At 36.4% G+C, this 20,627-nt stretch overlaps 1 protein-coding gene across 3 annotated transcripts in view; it reads right to left on the reverse strand.

The window, feature by feature from the left end:
- LOC110826669 (vesicular acetylcholine transporter) overlaps positions 1-20,627 on the reverse strand; it is a 157,131-nt gene that overhangs the window by 6,190 nt on the left and 130,314 nt on the right. For 2 of the 3 annotated variants that reach the window (XM_087357757.1, XM_087357755.1), the window contains exons 5-9: positions 13,603-13,654; positions 2,590-2,752; positions 1,281-2,082; positions 628-845; positions 189-272 (exon numbers count right to left, since the gene is read on the reverse strand). In XM_087357757.1, coding sequence (XP_087213883.1) covers positions 189-272; positions 628-845; positions 1,281-2,082; positions 2,590-2,692 — 1,207 coding nt within the window. In that variant the 5' untranslated portion in view covers positions 2,693-2,752; positions 13,603-13,654. Of the gene's footprint in view, positions 1-188; positions 273-627; positions 846-1,280; positions 2,083-2,589; positions 2,753-4,668; positions 4,720-13,602; positions 13,655-20,627 lie in introns of those variants that run through there. The other variant, XM_087357756.1, reaches the window with a different exon arrangement.

The raw sequence follows: 20,627 nt of genomic DNA on the forward strand, positions 1-20,627 counted from the left end.
AGTTACATACGGATTAGCATGACTTGGATCGGTATCTCTTACACAAATTAACATGTTCACATCATCATCAATTTAACTAACGCGCTTGTGTTCCTAAATAACAAGAGAACACGACTGAACATCCTCATTATAGCATCGGATTTTGGGTAATAGCTGTAGTGTCTTGAATACAAAACAGATGGCTCTACCTGATACACTTATGCATGCTGATGCTATGCCCTGCAGGCTGCGAGCCAGCAGAAGTACCATGAAACGCTCTCCAAATGCAAACACTGAAACAAAACAGAACATAAACCATTCTTTATTTCTTTTTAAGTCTTTATATTGATGTGGGGGACACAGACAGTCTTTAAAATTACACATTTGTACTCAGTTTTAACATGACTTCTCATAAAATCCATTTTATGTATTTTCTGTAAACGCGATGCAAAAAGGCAACACCGCATAGACAAGAATTTCCTGTGTACACGACACAGTATCTAGAAGACTAAATAATAAAAATTACAAGATTCCTCATTATGTAATTTTTAATCCGTTTTGTGTCAGTTAATGCCTCTCAGATTACTCTGATCACAATGACCTCAATACAAATTCTTCCCTTAAAATGTGAGCATTCAGTGCCCTTACACAGTGCAGCCACTAGAAGGTTGATGGAACCGATGAAGAGAGGCAGATGGTAGCCCACGTGGGCAGTGACGGCTCCGACCACTGGGTTCATCACCAGCTGAACCAAAGCCTTGGATGACAGGAGCAGACCAACACGCCCATTCTCCTCGATGACACCGCGGGGGGTGAAGATGAAGCCTGCCCCAGAGCTACCAACATCTTGCAGTCTAACGTCAGTGCTGAAATGAAAAACGATTCACATCAATGGACAGAAGTGAACAACGTGATTATTTTATATTTTTAATAATTATGAGGTAATCTCTTTGTCCCATAAAGCAACGTTTCTGAACCAGTATGATGTAACATAAACGCATGAAAAAAACATTTTTAATTAAAATGAATTTATATTAATTTATTAACAGTCGAAAAAGCGATGTGTGAACAGGGAGATGGTTGTCAACCCTAACCTGCCACGCCATTATCCTGAGCTACTGTTTCTTTGTTAAATTAATTCTTCCTCCAAAATTGTTATATTTGTTACAAGCTGTACTTTTTTAATCTGCAATACTTGTGTTGTCAGCAAACCTCCAGTGAGCGTTGTCTACTTTTGTATATACTGTACTGAAATCAAGTGTAGCTTCTCGTGTTAACACTCGATGTGAAATGTACTGTACCTGAAGTTGCAGCTGCTGCTGCTTGGCTCAGATGTTGTAAGCGCATCTGTGTTCCGATCGTTTGAGACAGACTGCTGTCCTGTATCGTCAGATTTATCACCAGTCCTGTTGTGCTCAATTGGGATTTTTCGGGAATATACATCATCAGGTAACATTAAATTCTTTATATTTTTGGAATCATTCTGCGTGATTTTTCTTGCTATACGATTTTGTGAAAATTCTAGCTTTCCTTTAAATTGTATTTTTGATTCTTCCTTTCGTCCTTTCTCATGTCCAAATAATTTCTTGTCATTTGTAGGCGATATATTATGATCTCCAATCAATGAATTACCATGTGAACTTTTATGTTTTTGAAACTGCTCAATAGGGTCAGATTTCTCAAACTTGGGATTTGACAGCACATATTTATCACTGTTAGCATATTGAACAATATTTCTGTATTTATCTTCGTGTTTTACCTCCCTCTTATATGGTCTAGATGTTCTTTGTTTTCTCGTGCGTGAATATTGGACACCAAATGGCCGATCATGATCTTTAGGTGCCATGCTGTGATTCCAGACAAACCTTTCGTTTCTCATTGTTAATATTTTTTCTTTGTGAAGGTTCTTTTCTGGAGCAGAATGTATTTCGGTTGGCACGTCTGATGGAACAGAATTTCCCTGACAATGCAGAAGAGGGGAGACGTTTGTAAGTGCTGGTTCCTTGTTTGGCAACACTGTGTAACTCTTTTCTGAGTACGGTGGCATTGTTGGAACGTGTTTTTCTTGATCTGAAGCGTAAAGGTAATAGGGAATTATGGGGACTGCAAAAGAGAAACAGAAAAGAAAAGGTTTTACACAAAATGGTGCATTGTATCAAGATATGATTAGTATAAATATTCGAGCCATGCCAGTGAACCAAATGATCCAGTCAGACACGATGTTATAGCTGTTGATTACAGACTGGTATTCCATTCCTTGTAATTTATATGAACGTTAAATAATGACACATTGTTACAAGATATTATGTTTTTATAATTGTCATTGTTAACTTCAGTATAAACTTATCTCTTAACTTACATTTTTATGTAACGGCCAGACAAATCTTCAATAGTTTCTAAATTACAAAGATTATTTTGAAAAAAATATATTAAACTGTACTTGAGACTGTTTAGCATTCACACACGATACGTACTTCTTGGCATGTATTACGTCTTTAGTGAAGATTTAAAGCTTTCATGGAAACTAAATGCATTGTAGTATTTTCTGAGGCGAAAACTCCATTCATACACGGCTGATCGCTGCTTTAATTGTATTGTAACACTACTTACCAACAACTGTAAGAAGAATGTTGTCCAGAAACATTGAAAGGTACACGACGACCACCAACATTCTTTTGGAGTTGTGGACTCTCTCTAACAAAGACGGATACATGCTCGCCTCGACGATACTCTCTCTGGACCAAATGCAATGTTCAGCTTCTGATGCTCTTTGCTTGATAATGACAAAGAGACACAGAGTCAGAGAGATTCAGTCCTTTTGCTGAAAAGTGAAACAGAGTTATTATTTTCTGTTTACGGTTTATTTAAATGACATGATAATTAATTAATATTAAATTGGAAAATATTTGCAAGTAAACAATCGTGGTAATATTTAAGGTAGTGCAACCGCCCTTCCGCTGACTGTTTTTCTTCTCACTCTGGTTGCCCCGGGATCAAACCCAGTAGCGTGCCCGGTTTGCTCGCGGTTACAGCTTGATATAATGCGGAAGGATATAAGGGATAATAATTGGGGTAAGGTTTGTCGGCGAGCAAGATTTTCCGACCCTCAGGGATTATACGGGGACTGTGATAGTTGGAGCGGCCGTGCGCCAAGGACGTGAAATCTGTGGGGATGACAAACTGCAGACCACACCGAAGTCACCTTGGAAATATTTCACTTTTTAATTCCTTTTAACAAGTTATTCTTATTTTTGGGCAGCGCGATGATTCGGCTGTTGTATTTTGCTCTTGAAGTTTAATGAATCGAGGAGAAACTGTCTGCTTGCCTTTAAGAACCGAACTTTTAGAGAGCGAGCCCCAACGCAACCTCGCTTTTTATATTCCCTGATCGTAACAGTTTTTGAATTTTGAATTGAATATGACAATCCGATTCGTCCCCCAAAAAGTCACTTATGACGTCGGAAACGTGCCGAACAGCCACATTCAAATTTCATTGGTCCGAGTCGTAGTGGAGCAGCGGTCATCTGGCAATCGTCACTTCACACCTACTAGGGCGCCCCAAACCAACGGTCACTAAACCGAATGTTGGGGGAAGAGACTTTCACACGCCAGGATGGCGCCACTCTCTTTCCCAATGTGATACATTGGACAAAGCCAAAACTTAATAAAATCACTCAAATTTTGATGAAGTGAGGTGTACCAAGTATCATCTAATCACACCTCCTTCGTTCATATAAACCAGATTAATATGCCAAAGTCTAGTTTACTCCTCATCTCAAGTTTCAGTCCGTTCGGGAATTGAACCACGGACCTGGACTGGCACAACAGTATTATGACGGCATTTTGACTAGGAGGCCGGAGAAAAATCACGAAAAACAAAAGAACTCCAGGAATACTATAAAACAGGAAGACGAGAGATTTATTCAGTATATTCACATTACACTCTTCATGTTTTTCATTCAAATTTAGAAACACGAAGACAGACTCCACTAATTTATACTCAGACATGTAAATCTCAGCGAACGGGACACGATAATTAGACGTAATTATGCACACGCGCGCAAACTGTCCACAACTGTACGCATTTCATCACAGACTTAAAGACTACAATTTTGCAATTACTGGCAGTTTATTTATTTTTCTGAGTCCCTTAAGTCATAAACAAACCATCGTTGAATCCTAATAATTCTTCCAGTCTCATTTTCATGGTATTTAATGTTGAGACTAGTAGTTCTAAGAACACAGAAGACCAAAATGTATACACAAATGTGATAGGGAAATCTCAAGGGAAGAGACAGTTTACGGAATATAACACGGGAGGATAATACTAAAAAGTATCGTGATCTGGATTCAACTGGCTCAGTATAGGATCCAGCTGAGTAACTACAAGATTTTAAAGTTAATTAACTGTAGATGAAGTGTAAAGGTTTCTGACGCTGAGAGTTGTAATCTGTAATTGTTATTTTTGGTTTTGTCTGTGACCCAAAGAAACAAATAAAAACACGACTTCTGGAAGCTGGGTCCTCATTTGCCCTCAGGTAAGACGAAAAAGGGCGGATATCTTATCTGTTGGGCCCCTCGGTTGATCTAGCTCAGACCTGGTCTATACCCGCAGGTCCAGCTTAAGAAAGTTCAAAAAATAAATTTTACAGATTACAGTTAACTGTAGTGAAAAGATTAATTCCGGACCTGACAGACACTTCACTTCGACACCAAGACAGCTGCTCCTGGTATGTCTTCAGACTGCAGACCGCCACACACAACACCCCACGCAACGCCTTTGAGATCCCCGTTTTTATACGGGGTTACATCCCACGAGTCTGCGTAAAGCAACAGGTTGAGGGGGGGTTGCGGGGGGTTGGAAGTTGAGGGTGTATTCAATTATTTCACTGAAAAGGGGTGCTAAGCCCCTCTCCACATCCCCAGCCCACATTTGTCGTGTACAGCACTGCCAAAAATTTCCTGAACTCTGCTCAGTACGGATGACCAATAAAATAGAATTTTGGAAATGACCACAAATAAAAAAATATATATAATCGTTCTCAAAATGCAAGTATTTAACCTGTTAATACAACTCTGCGCGTTTGATCTAAAGCTGTCAAATTCGCATAGGCCAAATGTAGGAGCATCGGAAGAGACTGTCAATCTCTGAAACTAATTAAAGTATTTCGAATAAATTTAGTAATGATGGTCGACAGGAGAATCTTTACGATAAATTTTATTTTAGACATCGATACATAACCTAAACTACTGATCCCACATAGAAAAACAACTTTAACTGAAACATTTTTAGGGAATTAAACTCGGTATTTAGCTATTAATGTGTAATTCAACAACGTAACAAGCTTTAAAAATGTACCAAGGTCAAAAACGTTTATCAGTTTTATATTGTTGTGGTGTAACCCATCATTATTACAGCCTAGAACAAATCAGAATATAACAGATACACTTTAAAAACACAGCTTAGAAAGATGTCAAAATGTAGTAAAAATAATTTACTTAAAAAGTGAATTGTGAAAGAAAAACTTAATTACATTTTAATAGCACATACAAAAATTCTGTGCATATTTTTTAAGGAACAAAAAATGTCCTATTCATTATGAAAGTTTGACGAAGCCATAATTAAGACCAGAACGTGTACAATGCAAAGAATTCCTCTGATGATAGTTTAATTTGCCTTTTGTTGCAAGTTACGTACGCGTCCTGGGAACAACAATGGACAGACAACGATGAACATTGTGCTGAGCTTCGGATCAATTTCTCCGTCCACGCTCCGCACAGGCAATTTATATGACGCATGTGCTGAAATACCATTTCTCGAATCGCTGAGTTTCCCCTTAAAACCTCTAATCTGCTTCTCGCAGATGCTCTCCGAACTTTATAAAATTACAGTTATCGGCGCGTAAAGCGAGGTATTGAATTACGACAAGGACCACAGGGTGTCTGCATGTGGTCGTCGGGAATCCATGGATTATCTTCCTATACTTCGTTTTTTATATGGTTCAACGGAACAGAATCCATTCAATTGTCGAATGAAAAAATTATTGTAATTCTCACTGCCTTCTCTAACTACGTGGTATACAGCGTACCCTCGGGTAGCTGGCGGAATTATCGTTCGGTTGGCAAACGAGAGAATGCGCCACTTACACAAGATTTTTAACATATCAAAACGAAGTCAAATTCAACACTATAAACAATAACAATTAACATTTTTATAGTGACTTTACTCTCTGTCAGATGTAATGGAGAGTATTATTTTTGGAAAACACGATTTAACGCATGATTGTGACGCTGACAATAAAGAAAGAAACACAGTATTTGAGTCTAGCAACTCTTACTTCCTTGTTTCACCAGTAACAGCCCTAGTAGGGGTAAAGATTTTCCTTACAGTCCACTCATTTCTCCGACGATATTCTGTTTTGTGTTTATAATACACCAACTCGTGATTAATTTCGACGATCGATACTTATTTCGGTCGTGTATGAAGATATGCGTTGTGCACATTTGGGATTTCCAAGGGCATTGCGTGTTTCTGGAAGTCACCAAGGCAAATGCCGCTTTGAAACCCCAGCGATGCTACAACGTGCTGCCATCTACCGACGCTTATCAGACTTACGAATACATTCTCGCACATATATTTACATATTAGGCAAATAAAACAGTAAAAAATAAATAAATAAATATACGTACGTGGACTGCAACTTAGGCAAGGCCGTGTGTCATGGATATGGCGGTTAGTCGACGGCTTCACATCACGGAGACCCAGATTCGAGGTCAAGTTAGTCCATGTGAGATTTGCAATGGACAAAATGACACCAGAACGGGTTTTTCTCCGAGTCTGTATTATTCCACAGCTGCTTCACGTTGACTTGTGCATTATCTGGGGGTGGACAAACTGCCCGTCACCGGCCACAGTTCCACACACACACACACACACAGACACTCTGTCATCACATCGCAAAATTAACATAATACGTGATCGGAGACGAGGATGACCAAAAATTTTGACATGTAAAGAAATTGAGCTAGTACACGGTGCCTAAAAAGTGGCTTTTTGTGACGGCAAAGGCTCTGAACAGCGGTGTCAGGCCGACTACTACACTATGAACAGAATAAAAACCACAAATTAACTTTCTTCTTATCAAACATATGTCCCCGTCAGAATATCTGATGTCCTGAAAGCCGATACCATAAAGACGCGCTGACGTCATCATGTGTTTTATTACTAATTATTTTAGCGTTGTTCGCAGTGATTCCTTATATTTATGCTCTACGTAGTCAACACAACAGCTGACATGTGTTGACTTTGCAATGGTAAACGTATTTACCATTGCAAAGTCTCGACTACATAATGGAACTAAGTTCATAGTATGAAGTCTATAAAGTTTTAATCTTTATGAGCTCTTTGTGCAAACATCATTTATAAAACAAGGAAGGATAGACCCTGGGTGGGGGGGATATTTCTGCTTTACGTAAGGTGATTGTGCACTCTTACTACATGCTGTATGCATAAAGCAGCATAATGCTGGTTTAACATGACACTCCGTTCTATTGAATATTACAGACCAAATGCGGCAATATGGTGCTGAATAATTTAATACCTGTCTCTCACTGTTACGTTTAATGTCCCATTATTTTCACAGGGAAATTAATGGCTATTCTAGTTAACAGTATGTATGTTTTTGTTGGGTTGCAAATCGGTTGGGTCTGGGTGGTAAAGGCAGGGTGATAATTAATGGTTCTGTCCCAGAATTCTTTACTTTATCTGAAGTTCATTCCACAAACACGGAACGTATTCTAACGATAAAACTTTATGACAAGGGAGACTTAAATGAACGAACACGCCACCATATTAAAACTTGCCGTCTTCCTTTACGTTTCGCCGCAAAAGTCTCGTAGATATTAACCGACGTTTCAGACAAAGGCAGTCTAATACTACTACTACTATGGCGTAACAGCCCAAAATCGAGCCCTAGCCTCCTCAATCTTCTTCCTCAAATCCTCTCTATCCAACGCTATCCTTCTCCAAGCTGCTGTTCCAAGGAGATTTCTGGATTCAGTCGTCACTGCATCCAGCCATCTACCTTTAGGTCTTCCCACTGGCCTTCTCCCATATATTGTTCCTTCCTTCCTATACTCTTCCATCCTGTAGACGTGTCCAGCCCATTCCAACCTTCTCAGTTTAATGTGAGTTACTATATAATCACTTTTATATAGTCTATATAGCTCATGATTGTAACGTATCCTCCACTTTAAGTTTTCCTGTACTGGTCCAAAGATTCTTCTCAAAATCTTCCTTTCAAGTGAGCCCAGCATCATTTCTGTCTTCTTTGTCAGTGTCCAGAGCGACAAAGGCAGTCAGCACCTCTGAAACGTCAATCAATTTCTACCAGACTACGCGGCGCAACGTAATAGAAGACAGTCATCTTCGATTTCATGACAATTAATAAGTGAAGGGGCGAGTAGAGAATACGTGTGTTTAAAATGGTTTTTCGTAAAATAGATCTAATATACTAATTAAAATACAGTCAAATGTAACGTATTACGAACATGTCCATCCTAACGGTTAAGGGTTATCATTAACATAAAAGTAATATGTAACGTACAGACATATTTAAATCACGAGTCGTCTACCCACACGTTCACAGGGATCTTACCACAGATGTCACTTACACACAGTTAGATTTATCTCTTTGGTGGCGTAGTATTTTCAGCAGTAAAATGTACACACTGTTGTGATAAATAAATGGCGATTAGATTTATAACTCAGAAAGAAAATGCTATACCACCAACAAGAGCTGTTTTGTATACATGCCCACTGAATAATAATGCACTATTTAGAAATTCGTCTTCGGATGAATTCACGTGAGTTCGTGTTGAAAAATTTAAATCGCGAGGATTAGGAGGTTTTAATATTATCATTGACATAGCAAAGTTCTTATAAATCAACGAGACAGCCAAAAAATAAATCGAACAGAGACCAATGTTTATTTGTAACTGTCTTTACACTATTTGTGTCGCGACAGAGATCTATCGATTTAAATTCGATGTCTTCTACAATGATAGGTTTGAGTCTGTCAGATTATCAGTGAAAATGTCTCCCCAACGGCCTCCTGACAATTCATTATATAAACGTGTAAGATTAACAATGTTTTGACGGATATCCTGTCTTAAAATTTATCACTACAGGCCTATTAAGACAAGACTGACAAAAGCTACAAATCAATAATTACGCAATTCAATTATTCAGTTACACGTATAATTTTTAGTCGGACAGATTTAGAAGGCTGTAAAATTATACGCTCCATTATCAAAGTATCTCAGCTTCATAAAATTTAAAGTCAAAATCAATTTTATAATAATAGATTCATAAGGTAGTATATTTGCGTCATATTGTGAATTAGGTTAATATTTTAATATTTTCCGTCAAATCACAATTTTAATAAGATAATAAAATATAAAATATTTAAAATATCATTTCACGTTACGCATCGAATGATCGATTTACAAATTGGAACGTCTCTTACGACATGTTTCGGTTATATTTAACCGTCCTCAGGTATAAATTAGATTGGTAAATTTAAAACTCAAATTACAATTATTTACAATGTTATGCAGTTTATTGAAATGTTCTTATCAGATAAAATATTAAATAAAATATTAAAATATAAATATTTAAAAAATATAAAATAAAATATTAAATAATAATAGATTGTTTTAGCTTTTGTTACAAAAATTGTAACAGTGATATTGTATTGTTTACGTTATGAACAATACATCTTAAAGTATTCTTAAGACCTTATAATTAACCAGCTAGACATACAACCACTTTGGGTTCGCACATAAAAACACGTTCTAAACCGAATCTATAGAAATGATTAAGCTTACAAGTTTAACTTTCCTATTAAAGATCTAACATTTCATTGTTTATCACCAACAGACGAAAATCTAGACATAGAATTCACGTGGTCGTCATGACGAAGGAAACTGGTTGTGTGTGTGGCAATAGACCTCACAAGAATTTGACTTCATATTTCAGTGTGCGTGTTTTGAAGGCAAAGCGATCACGAAAATCGGCTACGAACTTTGTGATTTATACCGGTCACCTGTTACTGTCAGAAAAGTTAAATGTAAAGCCACGAGACGTACTGGAAATATAACTGAGATGGGGGGAGACATCAAATGAATACAAAATGTTCATGTGGAAAATCTCTTGGTAAACGACCACTTGAAAGAACGAGAAAAAGAGAGAATATTAGGTGGATGGAACTGGTTCGTATCCAATGCCTAGATTAATGTAAAACCTGCAAGTTCTATAACCGAAATTAGAACTGGGGTTATCAACCAGTGGCCCGCTTATATGATATTTATTTAGTTGTAATACTGTGTCACTTTCTATGACGTAAAATAGATTTGGCAGTGACTGTCTCTGTGAACAACTATTTAGTTTAATGAGTGTTCTATCAAGATCTAGGACCTGACTTACCGGTGGATGGATACATACGGATCGCAACAGAAATTAAAGATAATATTAAAAGGACTTTGAAGAGAGAAATAAATAATATATAACAAACCAGTAATGAGTGATTTTTGGAAAAGAAAATCTACTGAATATTATATGAACCTATTTACTATATATAAAATCTAAAACTTCTTGACGATGGTGAAGGGATTAGCTCTATCTAGTGGGCCCAACTGTGTAGGAACCTGAAGACGGAGATAGAGTCCCATCTCCGAAACGTCGTTTTACGTTTTATATTTACTAGACGATGGATAATATCCAAGAAAATTTTTATTCAATTGACTATTTACTATAGTAGCCGAAGTTAGTATCATTTTTAATAGACTGCCATGAAGTTTCATGAAAGTGCCCTTAGTACTCGATAACCAAAGGTAAAAGCGGACTTAGCTTCGATAAAAAATCAAAAAAACCCTGAGGTATCACACAACCTAAAAACATAGGCTTCACTTTAAGAATTATATTTTCAGATGTAAAGATTGTACCGAAACAATATTCATCTTCTATTGTCCAATGCGTCCAACGTCTTTGTAATCGTCAAGACTGGGGCAGAGCAATGCGTAATCTTTGCACTAGAATCTTAAACTGACCGCCTCAACCCGTATCGGACGCAAACCACAGTAATTATTTTGCTTCGTGAAACAAAACACAGTGGGCGCTACTGGCAGACAATCGTTGTGTAAATCACAACACAAGTGTTGCTATTGGCTACCAGTACAAAGAACACGTGTGAATTACCGAGTATCGCCCTTCATCGTAGGCGCTTTTTTTTTTTTTTACAACAATCCTCTCCTCTACAGACCATTTCATTTATATATATTAAACTACATTAACTAGAATTAAATTATTTGGTTATTCCGTCAAATCACAATGTATTTAAAATAAGATAATTAAAATAATTAAAATATCATTCTTTGTTCCATATCGAATAATCGATTTACAATTGGAACAGTTACAACATGTTTCGGTTTTATTAAACCATCATCAGGTGTAAAATTATATTAAATTTAAATTGTAATTGAGTTTTAAATTTAATATAATTTTACACCTGATGATGGTTTAATAAAACCGAAACATGTTGTAACTGTTCCAATTGTAAATCGATTATTCGATATGAAACACGGAATGATATTTTAATTATCTTATTTTAAATACATTGTGATTTGACGGAATAACCAAATAATTTAATTTTAATTTAATAAATCACAATATGACGCAACTACACTATTTTACATTAACTAGGAATTAAATATAAGTCCTGCATCTGCGGACTTTATAAATTTAACAAAACACTGACTACGCGTAACTTTTGTGGTTAATACTATTTACGTAAAGAGGGCAGATTGATTGTGTTGTCCGACTTAACCATTTTAAAGATAGTGGTAACTATATGAACTGCCCGCTTTAAAAAAACACTAACACTGTATTTTTTCTGTTGAATTTCGCACAATTCTCATTGTGTAATCAGTGAAAATTTCCTTAAACAGCGTTAACCAGCTGATCTCCTGTGATGATAAAGTGTGGTGTTCTCTTTGCGGTACGGACTGAAATATGTATTATTTAGACGAGCTTCGGATTATTCCATGAACATTGCATAGTACGATCTGATTAATACATAATTATAGTAATATTAAATTACTAATTTCATTATTCTGAGCCAGCCAATTGTGAATACGATGCATTCAAGTACGGTCTCCGATAATTAGGTATGATAATACAATATTTGCACATATTCCTTCAAAATTAACATCGTTTACTCAAGTTACAGGATACTAGCACACTGCCCGTTAAGAATGACGGTAAAATATAAAGGAATATTTAAAAAAAAAACGTTATTGAGAAGTCTAACAAAGCAGCGTATACAATCAAAAGTCAAGAGGTAAAGAATAAGAGTTTATTCTCTTTAAAAAAAATCTGCAGGTAATAGAGATTGTCTAATGCTGAAGGGGTTATGGGAACCCATATTTGGCACAATTTCATTATGGCATGCCTTCCAACACAGTAATATGAATACTTTAAGTTTCAGTTAAACATCAGATTAGGAAAGTATTGTTTGAAACTAAAATAATAACGTGATTCATGATAAAACTAAAATATTAATTATTAAACTTGCTGTTTTTATAGCATCATCCATGCATCTCCTCTGCCATCTGGTGGGAGAAGTATAAACCCAGTGGGTTTTTTTTTATATTAAACTGGCGAATGAATACACGAAGAATGTTTAAAATAGAATCTGGTATCTCTTATTGTCGAAATAACGAAATACGTCGCCTACCTTCATAGAACAAAGAAATCTTATATCTGATTTTCCAGCAGGTTGAAGATCTGAATAACAGATGAGAAAATTATATAACGCAGAATCTGAAAGACGTATGGAATGATGGATCGTTGGATTGGATTTGACCGACTCAGTAGTTGTGAACGCGGTGACAAGCAAGAACTTTACCGATCGGCTGAGCGACTTCAGTTTGTTAAGAATTCCTGTCCCTTGAAGTTAATTGGTTGTAACTTCAAGATGGCGCGTCTCTTTTTCAGACAACAACAAGTTTAATTTATTTGGACTATCAACAATGTCCTCGGCTAGGATCTGTAAACATACGTGTTAATTTTCCTCACATAATCACAGTCACATTCCAAATTATATTTCTCATCTACTAGATCACATTCTCATTAAGTCCCTGAAGTACGTAGTCCATCTTCGCTGACATCTGGCGGTAGTTCTCAGAGTAACTTGGGACTTAGCAGGCCAGTAGACATTTGATAATCGGTAATACCGACACCCACTGAACCACTAAGGCCCAAGCCTCACTGAGACTTGATCGTGGGGTGAAACGTCGTCTAGTTCTTGACATCCTGTGTCCGTGGTCAAAATCTTGCTTACATATGGCGGAATCGCAAGGCAACTGAATATATTTCAGCTTCAGACACAAATTAGTTTACTACACGCATTGGTACTTACAGTATTACATGTTATACTCTATGTATGACTCAAATTATATTACTTTCTAATTTCCTTTTAATTTCTCCAGCAGTCCATTGCAGTATTGTGTACATATCTCGATTGGGAGACAAATATTTTATATTTCTGGAAGGACTGTACTCACAGAGATGTGTCTAGCTTCCTCTGGACCGTTATTCAGCAATGGCACACATCATCTGAAAATAAGAAATTAACTTAAGAACAGGAATACAAAAAGTTATGAGAAAATCAAGGCAGTCGGTGTAAAGGAAGTGCGTTTCAGTATCAACCCATTACATCTAAGTTGCATCCAAATGTACTGCTCGCTGCTTACTCATCGCCCTGATGATGGCGTTAAAAAAACCCTCCGAAACGTCGTTAAACTTTCACCAGACTACACGGCGCAATATCCGAGAAGACGGTCACACTTTAATAGTCGCCGATCTGAGAACACGAAATCTCAACAAGAAATTTTATTTTCGGTGGGCTTACCACGTGGAGGGGAAAGTATGCCGACATGGTTTAAGTGTTTTTCTACGCACTGAACCTGCTGTTATTCTGCAGTACATGATATGACTAGTTCTCTGCTGACAGTGAATGATTCCAGCCATACAAAACTAGATCATAAACAAGCTCGTATAATAGCTGCATGCATATTAGTTGATATCTGAAAACACTATCCGTTCGTAAGATGCACTGAGTCCGCCACAGGGATATGTAACAGTATACATTAATTTAAATAAATAATAACACACGTGTCCAATATTTCTACATCATTGCTATAACATTTCCTCCTATACCGTGTAATTTTCATTTTCGAAACTGTTAATTAGATTCTTACTTAAAATTCGTCATAAATTACAGCTATCTCTGAGGCGATTAGCATAACATTTATGTTGTGTCTTTCAGCTAAGAGCTCAAGAGTCTATGTTAGTTGGTGGTCACTGCTAGAAACAACATTTCTTAGCATCCGACTTACAATGATCGCCCTTCGTACTTTATGTGACTGAATACTATGGTCAAACCGTAATTTTATGATTCCTCCAATCAGCCTCGAGACAGCACTGACCGACAGTCACGTGTTTGCAAGACCAGTTAAGAGCTGATCTGCTTGTTAGCGAAACACATACCATGTGTAGACATACTGGTATGTGCGTGGACCGCTAAAAGAATGCGAATGAACTCTTCGACGTTTGGATATGAAATTAAAAACTGTTAGGCTTTAACTGGGGCTTCCTACGTCACAGTCGGGCAGGTGCTGAGATCATTAAATCGCTGTGACAGTGTAAGTGGCTGAGAGTCAGCGGGCCTAGTATTGCTTTCGTTTCTTTTTTGATGAAACTTTCAAGAGATACAATTGCAGAAACTTGTACCAACTAGAAACGCTTGGAACATACGAACGCTCGTCATCATCGACAGAGGTTCGGCCATTTTTAAAACGTGAATGCCACACAAAAGTTTGTGCACGACCCATTGCGGACTCCCCAAATGCTTGCTTTAGCATTTCATAGGTTTCCGTAGCCGTTTTGGCGAGTCTTTGGCAAAATTTGATGCACACGCCATTCCGAAATCGCAGGAGGGTCGGTGTAATGCACTACCAAAACGCCCGTAACTAAGAAACAAATGCTAATTCGATGATGCCGGCTGGCACACTGATTCACTATGAATGTAGGCCGCACCCCTTAGCGGCAGAAGCTCGTACTACATCCGGTTCGCCCTCTATTGACACAGTCTTGAAACTTTCCGATCGCACCTCGTAACTCGGTGTCGCGTTATCCACATAGAGACAAAGCCCCTTGTTTCGATTCATATATATTTGGTAAACGAATCATTCTATCTAAACTGGGTGCTCCAAAAAGATATATACACAATGCTGACATATGTAATGGTTATTTGTATACATATTTTTGAAACATTCTGTATAGTAGGTAAGCGTTAGTTAGTAGCTTGATTGGTCGCTTGGTGATGATTTGCTGTCAAGGAATTCTGGGTCTTGTCGGTTAATAAATATTTATGAATGCGCCCGATACCTTGATGGGATAATATTTATGACTATGTGTGTTTACTATAGATTTTTATATCGTTCACGAAGGGAAATTTTATAGCGTAATTAATACTTAAGCCTTCTGTATTCAAAACACTTGCATCCAATTCGTAATATTAGAACGACTAGCTTATTTATGTACTTTAGGTAGCGCTTTGAGTTTTAAGTAAAAAAGCTAAATGCAATTTTATGATAAATCAATAAAATATTTTTAGTCTGCGCACAATAAAAACAGTTTAAAGATTCATAAAATTTGTAAAACTACAATATGTGTCATTTTGGACTAATCGTTTCAGTTCATAATGATAATTTCAGATGCATTTTTATTGGTTATAACTTTCCAGTTGCCCCGGATACGCCAATTGACATGCTCCATAACCTCAAGACATCTAACAGGCTACGACCACCTAACAACGCAGGGAAGCCTCATCTGAAATTTTCAACCCATTCTTAAAACTTCCTCTGGCTCTATAAAAAAAGAGTACAAGCGATCGCTCAGCTAATCAATAAACTATAGTCTCTTATGGCATCTTAAAGTTCATTACTGCATTCACACGAGCCCGGCACTGCAGACCTACCCCGATACAAATTACATCAGATCATCCCTTAACGACTGTAGGCAATCAGACAGATTCATTGTAGCATACCAGCATGGACCACCTGAGACACAATCTGCTTCTAATGAAGAATTCTCGTCCAAGTTCCAAGTATCTTTGACACGAGGATTCATTCACAGTAATTGCACTTTATATAATACACACACACCTAAATGTTAATACGTAAAAAGAAATTTGTACCAGACAAGGAGAATATTTTGCTGTTTCTGTATTTTCCAACTGGTTTACACAGGGATTCTATAAGTCTTCACGAAATGACTAACCGTTGAATTATTATTGACAATAAATATCATGTGTTCTGTAGTTTATAGCACTGGTATTCAACCTTTTTTTGTTCGCGTACTCCCAGATATAATTTCTCTTCAACTTTGTACCCCCAAAGTTGTTGGTGTATAATTCAAGTTATACATAGTATATAATCTACATCTAAAATAAATTAAATAAATTACATTACTGATTATTCAGTGTTTATCGTAAAATAATATATATATTTTTAAATTTCACGTACCGCCCTAATATGTCTTCGCGTATCCCCAGGTATAATTTCTCTTCAACTTTGTACCCCCAAAGTTGTTGGTGTATAATTCAAGTTATACATAATATATAATCTACATCTAAAATAAATAAAATAAATTACATTACTGATTATTCAGTGTTCATCATAAAATAATATATTTTTTTTAAATTTCACGTACCCCTAAGATGTCTTCGCGTACCCCCGGTTGAATACCACTGGTTTATAGCACCGTATTAACAAATAATTAATAACAAGTAAACTCACAGCGTTAATTTAATCACGAGTAGCAACATCAGAACACGTGGACCTTCAAGGAAACATAAAAATAAAATATTCCTTTCGTGAACACCCTGTATATGCATCTGTACAAGTAATGTTTACCAGGATATGTACAGCGCGACTAGGTATCGGTAAGTTAAGAGCGACGATCTGAAATCGATCACTTACACAAGAGAATAAATCTGCAAAACGGCCGTAACTTAACAGCACGTCCTTACAACGCGCACAAACTAACGACGCCCACGCTGAAATTTATGATGGACAGAATCACAGCTTTTACATCTCTTGAGTATGTAAATCAAAAGCGCTGTACCCACTCTCGCAGCGAAGTCGCGGCATTTCATAACATCGGTGTTAAACTAATGGCGTCTTAGCAGCACACGACTGAACGGAAACCAGGTAATGCACAGGACTAGAAATATGGAAGCAATGATTGATTGATTGATTATTTATGCGGCTCAATATCTTTCATAAACCAAGACGCACACACGGTTCTTCTGACTGGTAACAATTCCCTCTGTGATCACATTTAATTAGTCTGAGAAACGAGGTTTCATCGAGTTTCCACCGTAATCCTGTCGCAGTCCAAATGAGCAGTGCTTTATGACGACATAATACAAATCAAGTTGCCGCTAATTGTATCGACCGTTTTCCTAAAAATAAAAATTTTTTAGCGTCAAGCTTGAGAAAGAACCCGTTAGGTCAGAAATAACTATAAACATTGAACCCCGTGCAGCAGTCACTGCAATGTTCACTATTTTGTGTCATCTCCTTTTATTATTACGATATTAAAAACAAAAGCCGAATGACGCATTAAAAAGTACGTCATCTGTTACGTACTTCGGAAAGCTATTCAGACTAAAGGCATCGCATTTTCACCGAGTTAGAAAAAAATATTTCCAAACATTTTATAACAATTCACCGTATTAAGAAATGTACAAAATAATCGATAATTATATATATATATATATATATATATATATATATATAAATATATATATATATATATATAATGTCACCAGATTAGTATGACCCGTCCTAATTCAAGGGAATAAAACTTTTGTGTTGAACAGTACAAGTTATGGTATGGAAGTTATGGTACGCAAAGATTCATTATCACTTGATTCCAGCACACACCTTCCCAAACCGTGTCTTTAACATAGTTCTTACTCACACATCATATTTAGTTTGAATCTATTTTAATATTATTCTCCCATCTGCATCTTAACCTTCCTCCCTTCACACTTTTCAAATATTATTTTAGATGCATTTATTACGTCCCTTGTGTGTGCTACATGCCCCACCCATCTCATCCTCACCCTCATACGCCGAACAGGATCAATTATAAAGTTTCTCCTCAAACATAAAAGTTAAGGAACATCACTTAAGGCACAACGTCGACATCTATCAGCAGTGCCAACAACCTTGGAAGAATAGTCGTAAGATTACGATAAATCTAACAAACAAACAAATGTAACCGTTCACGTGTAATAAAACTCAAGTTTTAATAGTTTTTTTTAAATCGACGGCTCAATTATAAACACTTAGCTTAATGGATTTTTAAAGATAGGTAATTACAAATGAAATATATAGCCTTTCATTTCTAAGGTGATAATAAACCCTCCACGCAAGAAACAGCCATAAAAAGCTACATAATAAAAGTATCTTCTCTGTAAAGATTTAAAGAAAACAATTCATGAACGCTCTGTAGTATTCTTGAAATATAAAGGACGAGTATTTAAGACTTGGAGCAAGTTAAGTTGTTCAGGTGACTTAATAAACCCCCTGCACGATTTCAAAATGGCACCTGGTCATTCCTCCGCCTAACCTAACCTAACCTAACCTGACCCACCACTTAAAGAGTATCTCAGCTTCTGACGCAACAGAGATTTCCTTCTGTTAAAATTTTTCTTTACAACAACTCTTTCATATTTTTTTTCACGGCACAGACACGAATTCATTTCATCGTCTGCTCTTATTTGAATAGGTATTATAATCGATGTGCAGAAAAAGCTTCCAAGAACTGAAACATTTTACTGTCTTTTTAACAATCCAATCGTCGCTACTTTGAAAGCTGTATTAAAATATTGCTATTACAATAAACATTAATATGTGCCGAAAATACAAGTATAATAGCTTCATGTAATTTAATTCATGGTGTACTTTTTAATCATAAGACAGGTCACAAAGAGATCGTTCTTATTGGCAACACTTTGTGTATGGTTATATTTCTTTTCAGTTGTTATTCTGAACACGAAAACAGTGTTACCAATACACTACTCACAAGGCAGTGTATATATATAGAACCAGTTAATGTTAAGTTACTTTAAACATTCGATTAATCAGAAACTGTAAGGAAAATGCTTTAAATGTAACTTTGAAATAAGTTAGTGTAGTTGCGTCATATTGTGATTTATTTAATTAAAATTAAATTATTTGGTTAATGTATTTAAAATAAGATAATTAAAATAATTAAAATATCATTGTGTTCCATATCGAATAATCGATTTACAATTGTAAATCGATTTTTCGAATTATTATTCGAATTATTATTTTAAATACATTGTGATTTGACGGAATAACCAAATATTTTAATTTTAATTGAAATAAGTTATTAATGGGTTTCGTGCCGATAAATGTATAGATTAATACATCTTACTAAAATAAACTACAGATTACGTAGTTTTAATATTATACTTGCCTGCATTTATATTTATAAGTACGATGCCTGAAGTCCACATTTTCCTCCGTACTTTTATTAGAAAAAAAGTACTTACATACTTACTAGGTCCGACCCATCTAATTATCTTTAATTTTAAAACCTTGACGTAACTGGCAACGAATAACAAATGTGAAGTTCACCGTTTTCTAATTTCAACATCTTACTTTAATTCTTTTTATCTAAATTTTCTCGAGGACGCTTTGTTCTCAAATTAAATCTGTTAGATTCTTCGGAAAGGAAACCGTGTTTCACACCCATATAGAAGAACACGTAAAATTTCAGAATAAAGTCGAGATAAAGACAAGTAAGATGTCCCAAGTGTATCAGGTTTGACGACTTCCAAAGTGTTCACAAAGCCAAGTGTGGGAAGTCTGATTTGTATACAAAATCTTGTTTCTTATCTTTGTGGTTCTGTGGTTACGGTCAAGGTAAACTTTTTCGAATTGACATGGCACGTGTAAGGTCTCTGATGGTGGTAACTCCTTTGCCTAATCCTGGCTGACTCTGTGGTGCAAGGCTTATAGCGCGCGGAATGAAATGTTCTGAGAATGTCTTATGGTAAGCGCCTGCCTTTCCTACGGAAAACATTTCAAATTCGAGGCAATGCATCCATATTAATGCAGTCATTATAAGGCGAAATTTAATACTGAGGATGGGTTCGGCAAGTAACACGCACGGAGTCTACATAAAAAGAAAATAAAACCATCAACTGAAGCGATCGCTGTATTGAGGATAATATTAAAATGAATGTCTGTCTTCTGAGTTGTAGTGCCGTAAACCTTGATAGACGTTTACATGCGTTTTAGAGGTCCTTACTGTCTCCATCATCTAGACCAGTGGTATTCAACCTGGGGTACATGAAATTTAAAAAAGAATATGATAAGCACTGAATAATCAGGGCCAGATTTAATACATTATTTTGAATGTAATTTATTTAATTTATTTCAGATGTAGATTATGTACTATGTATAAATCCAATTATACACCAACA

The sequence above is a fragment of the Zootermopsis nevadensis genome, unplaced genomic scaffold (genome assembly GCF_977971745.1).
Source record: "Zootermopsis nevadensis isolate Lab colony 2312 unplaced genomic scaffold, Znev_1.0 Znev_ptg000028l, whole genome shotgun sequence".
Classification (NCBI taxonomy): domain Eukaryota; kingdom Metazoa; phylum Arthropoda; class Insecta; order Blattodea; family Termopsidae; genus Zootermopsis; species Zootermopsis nevadensis.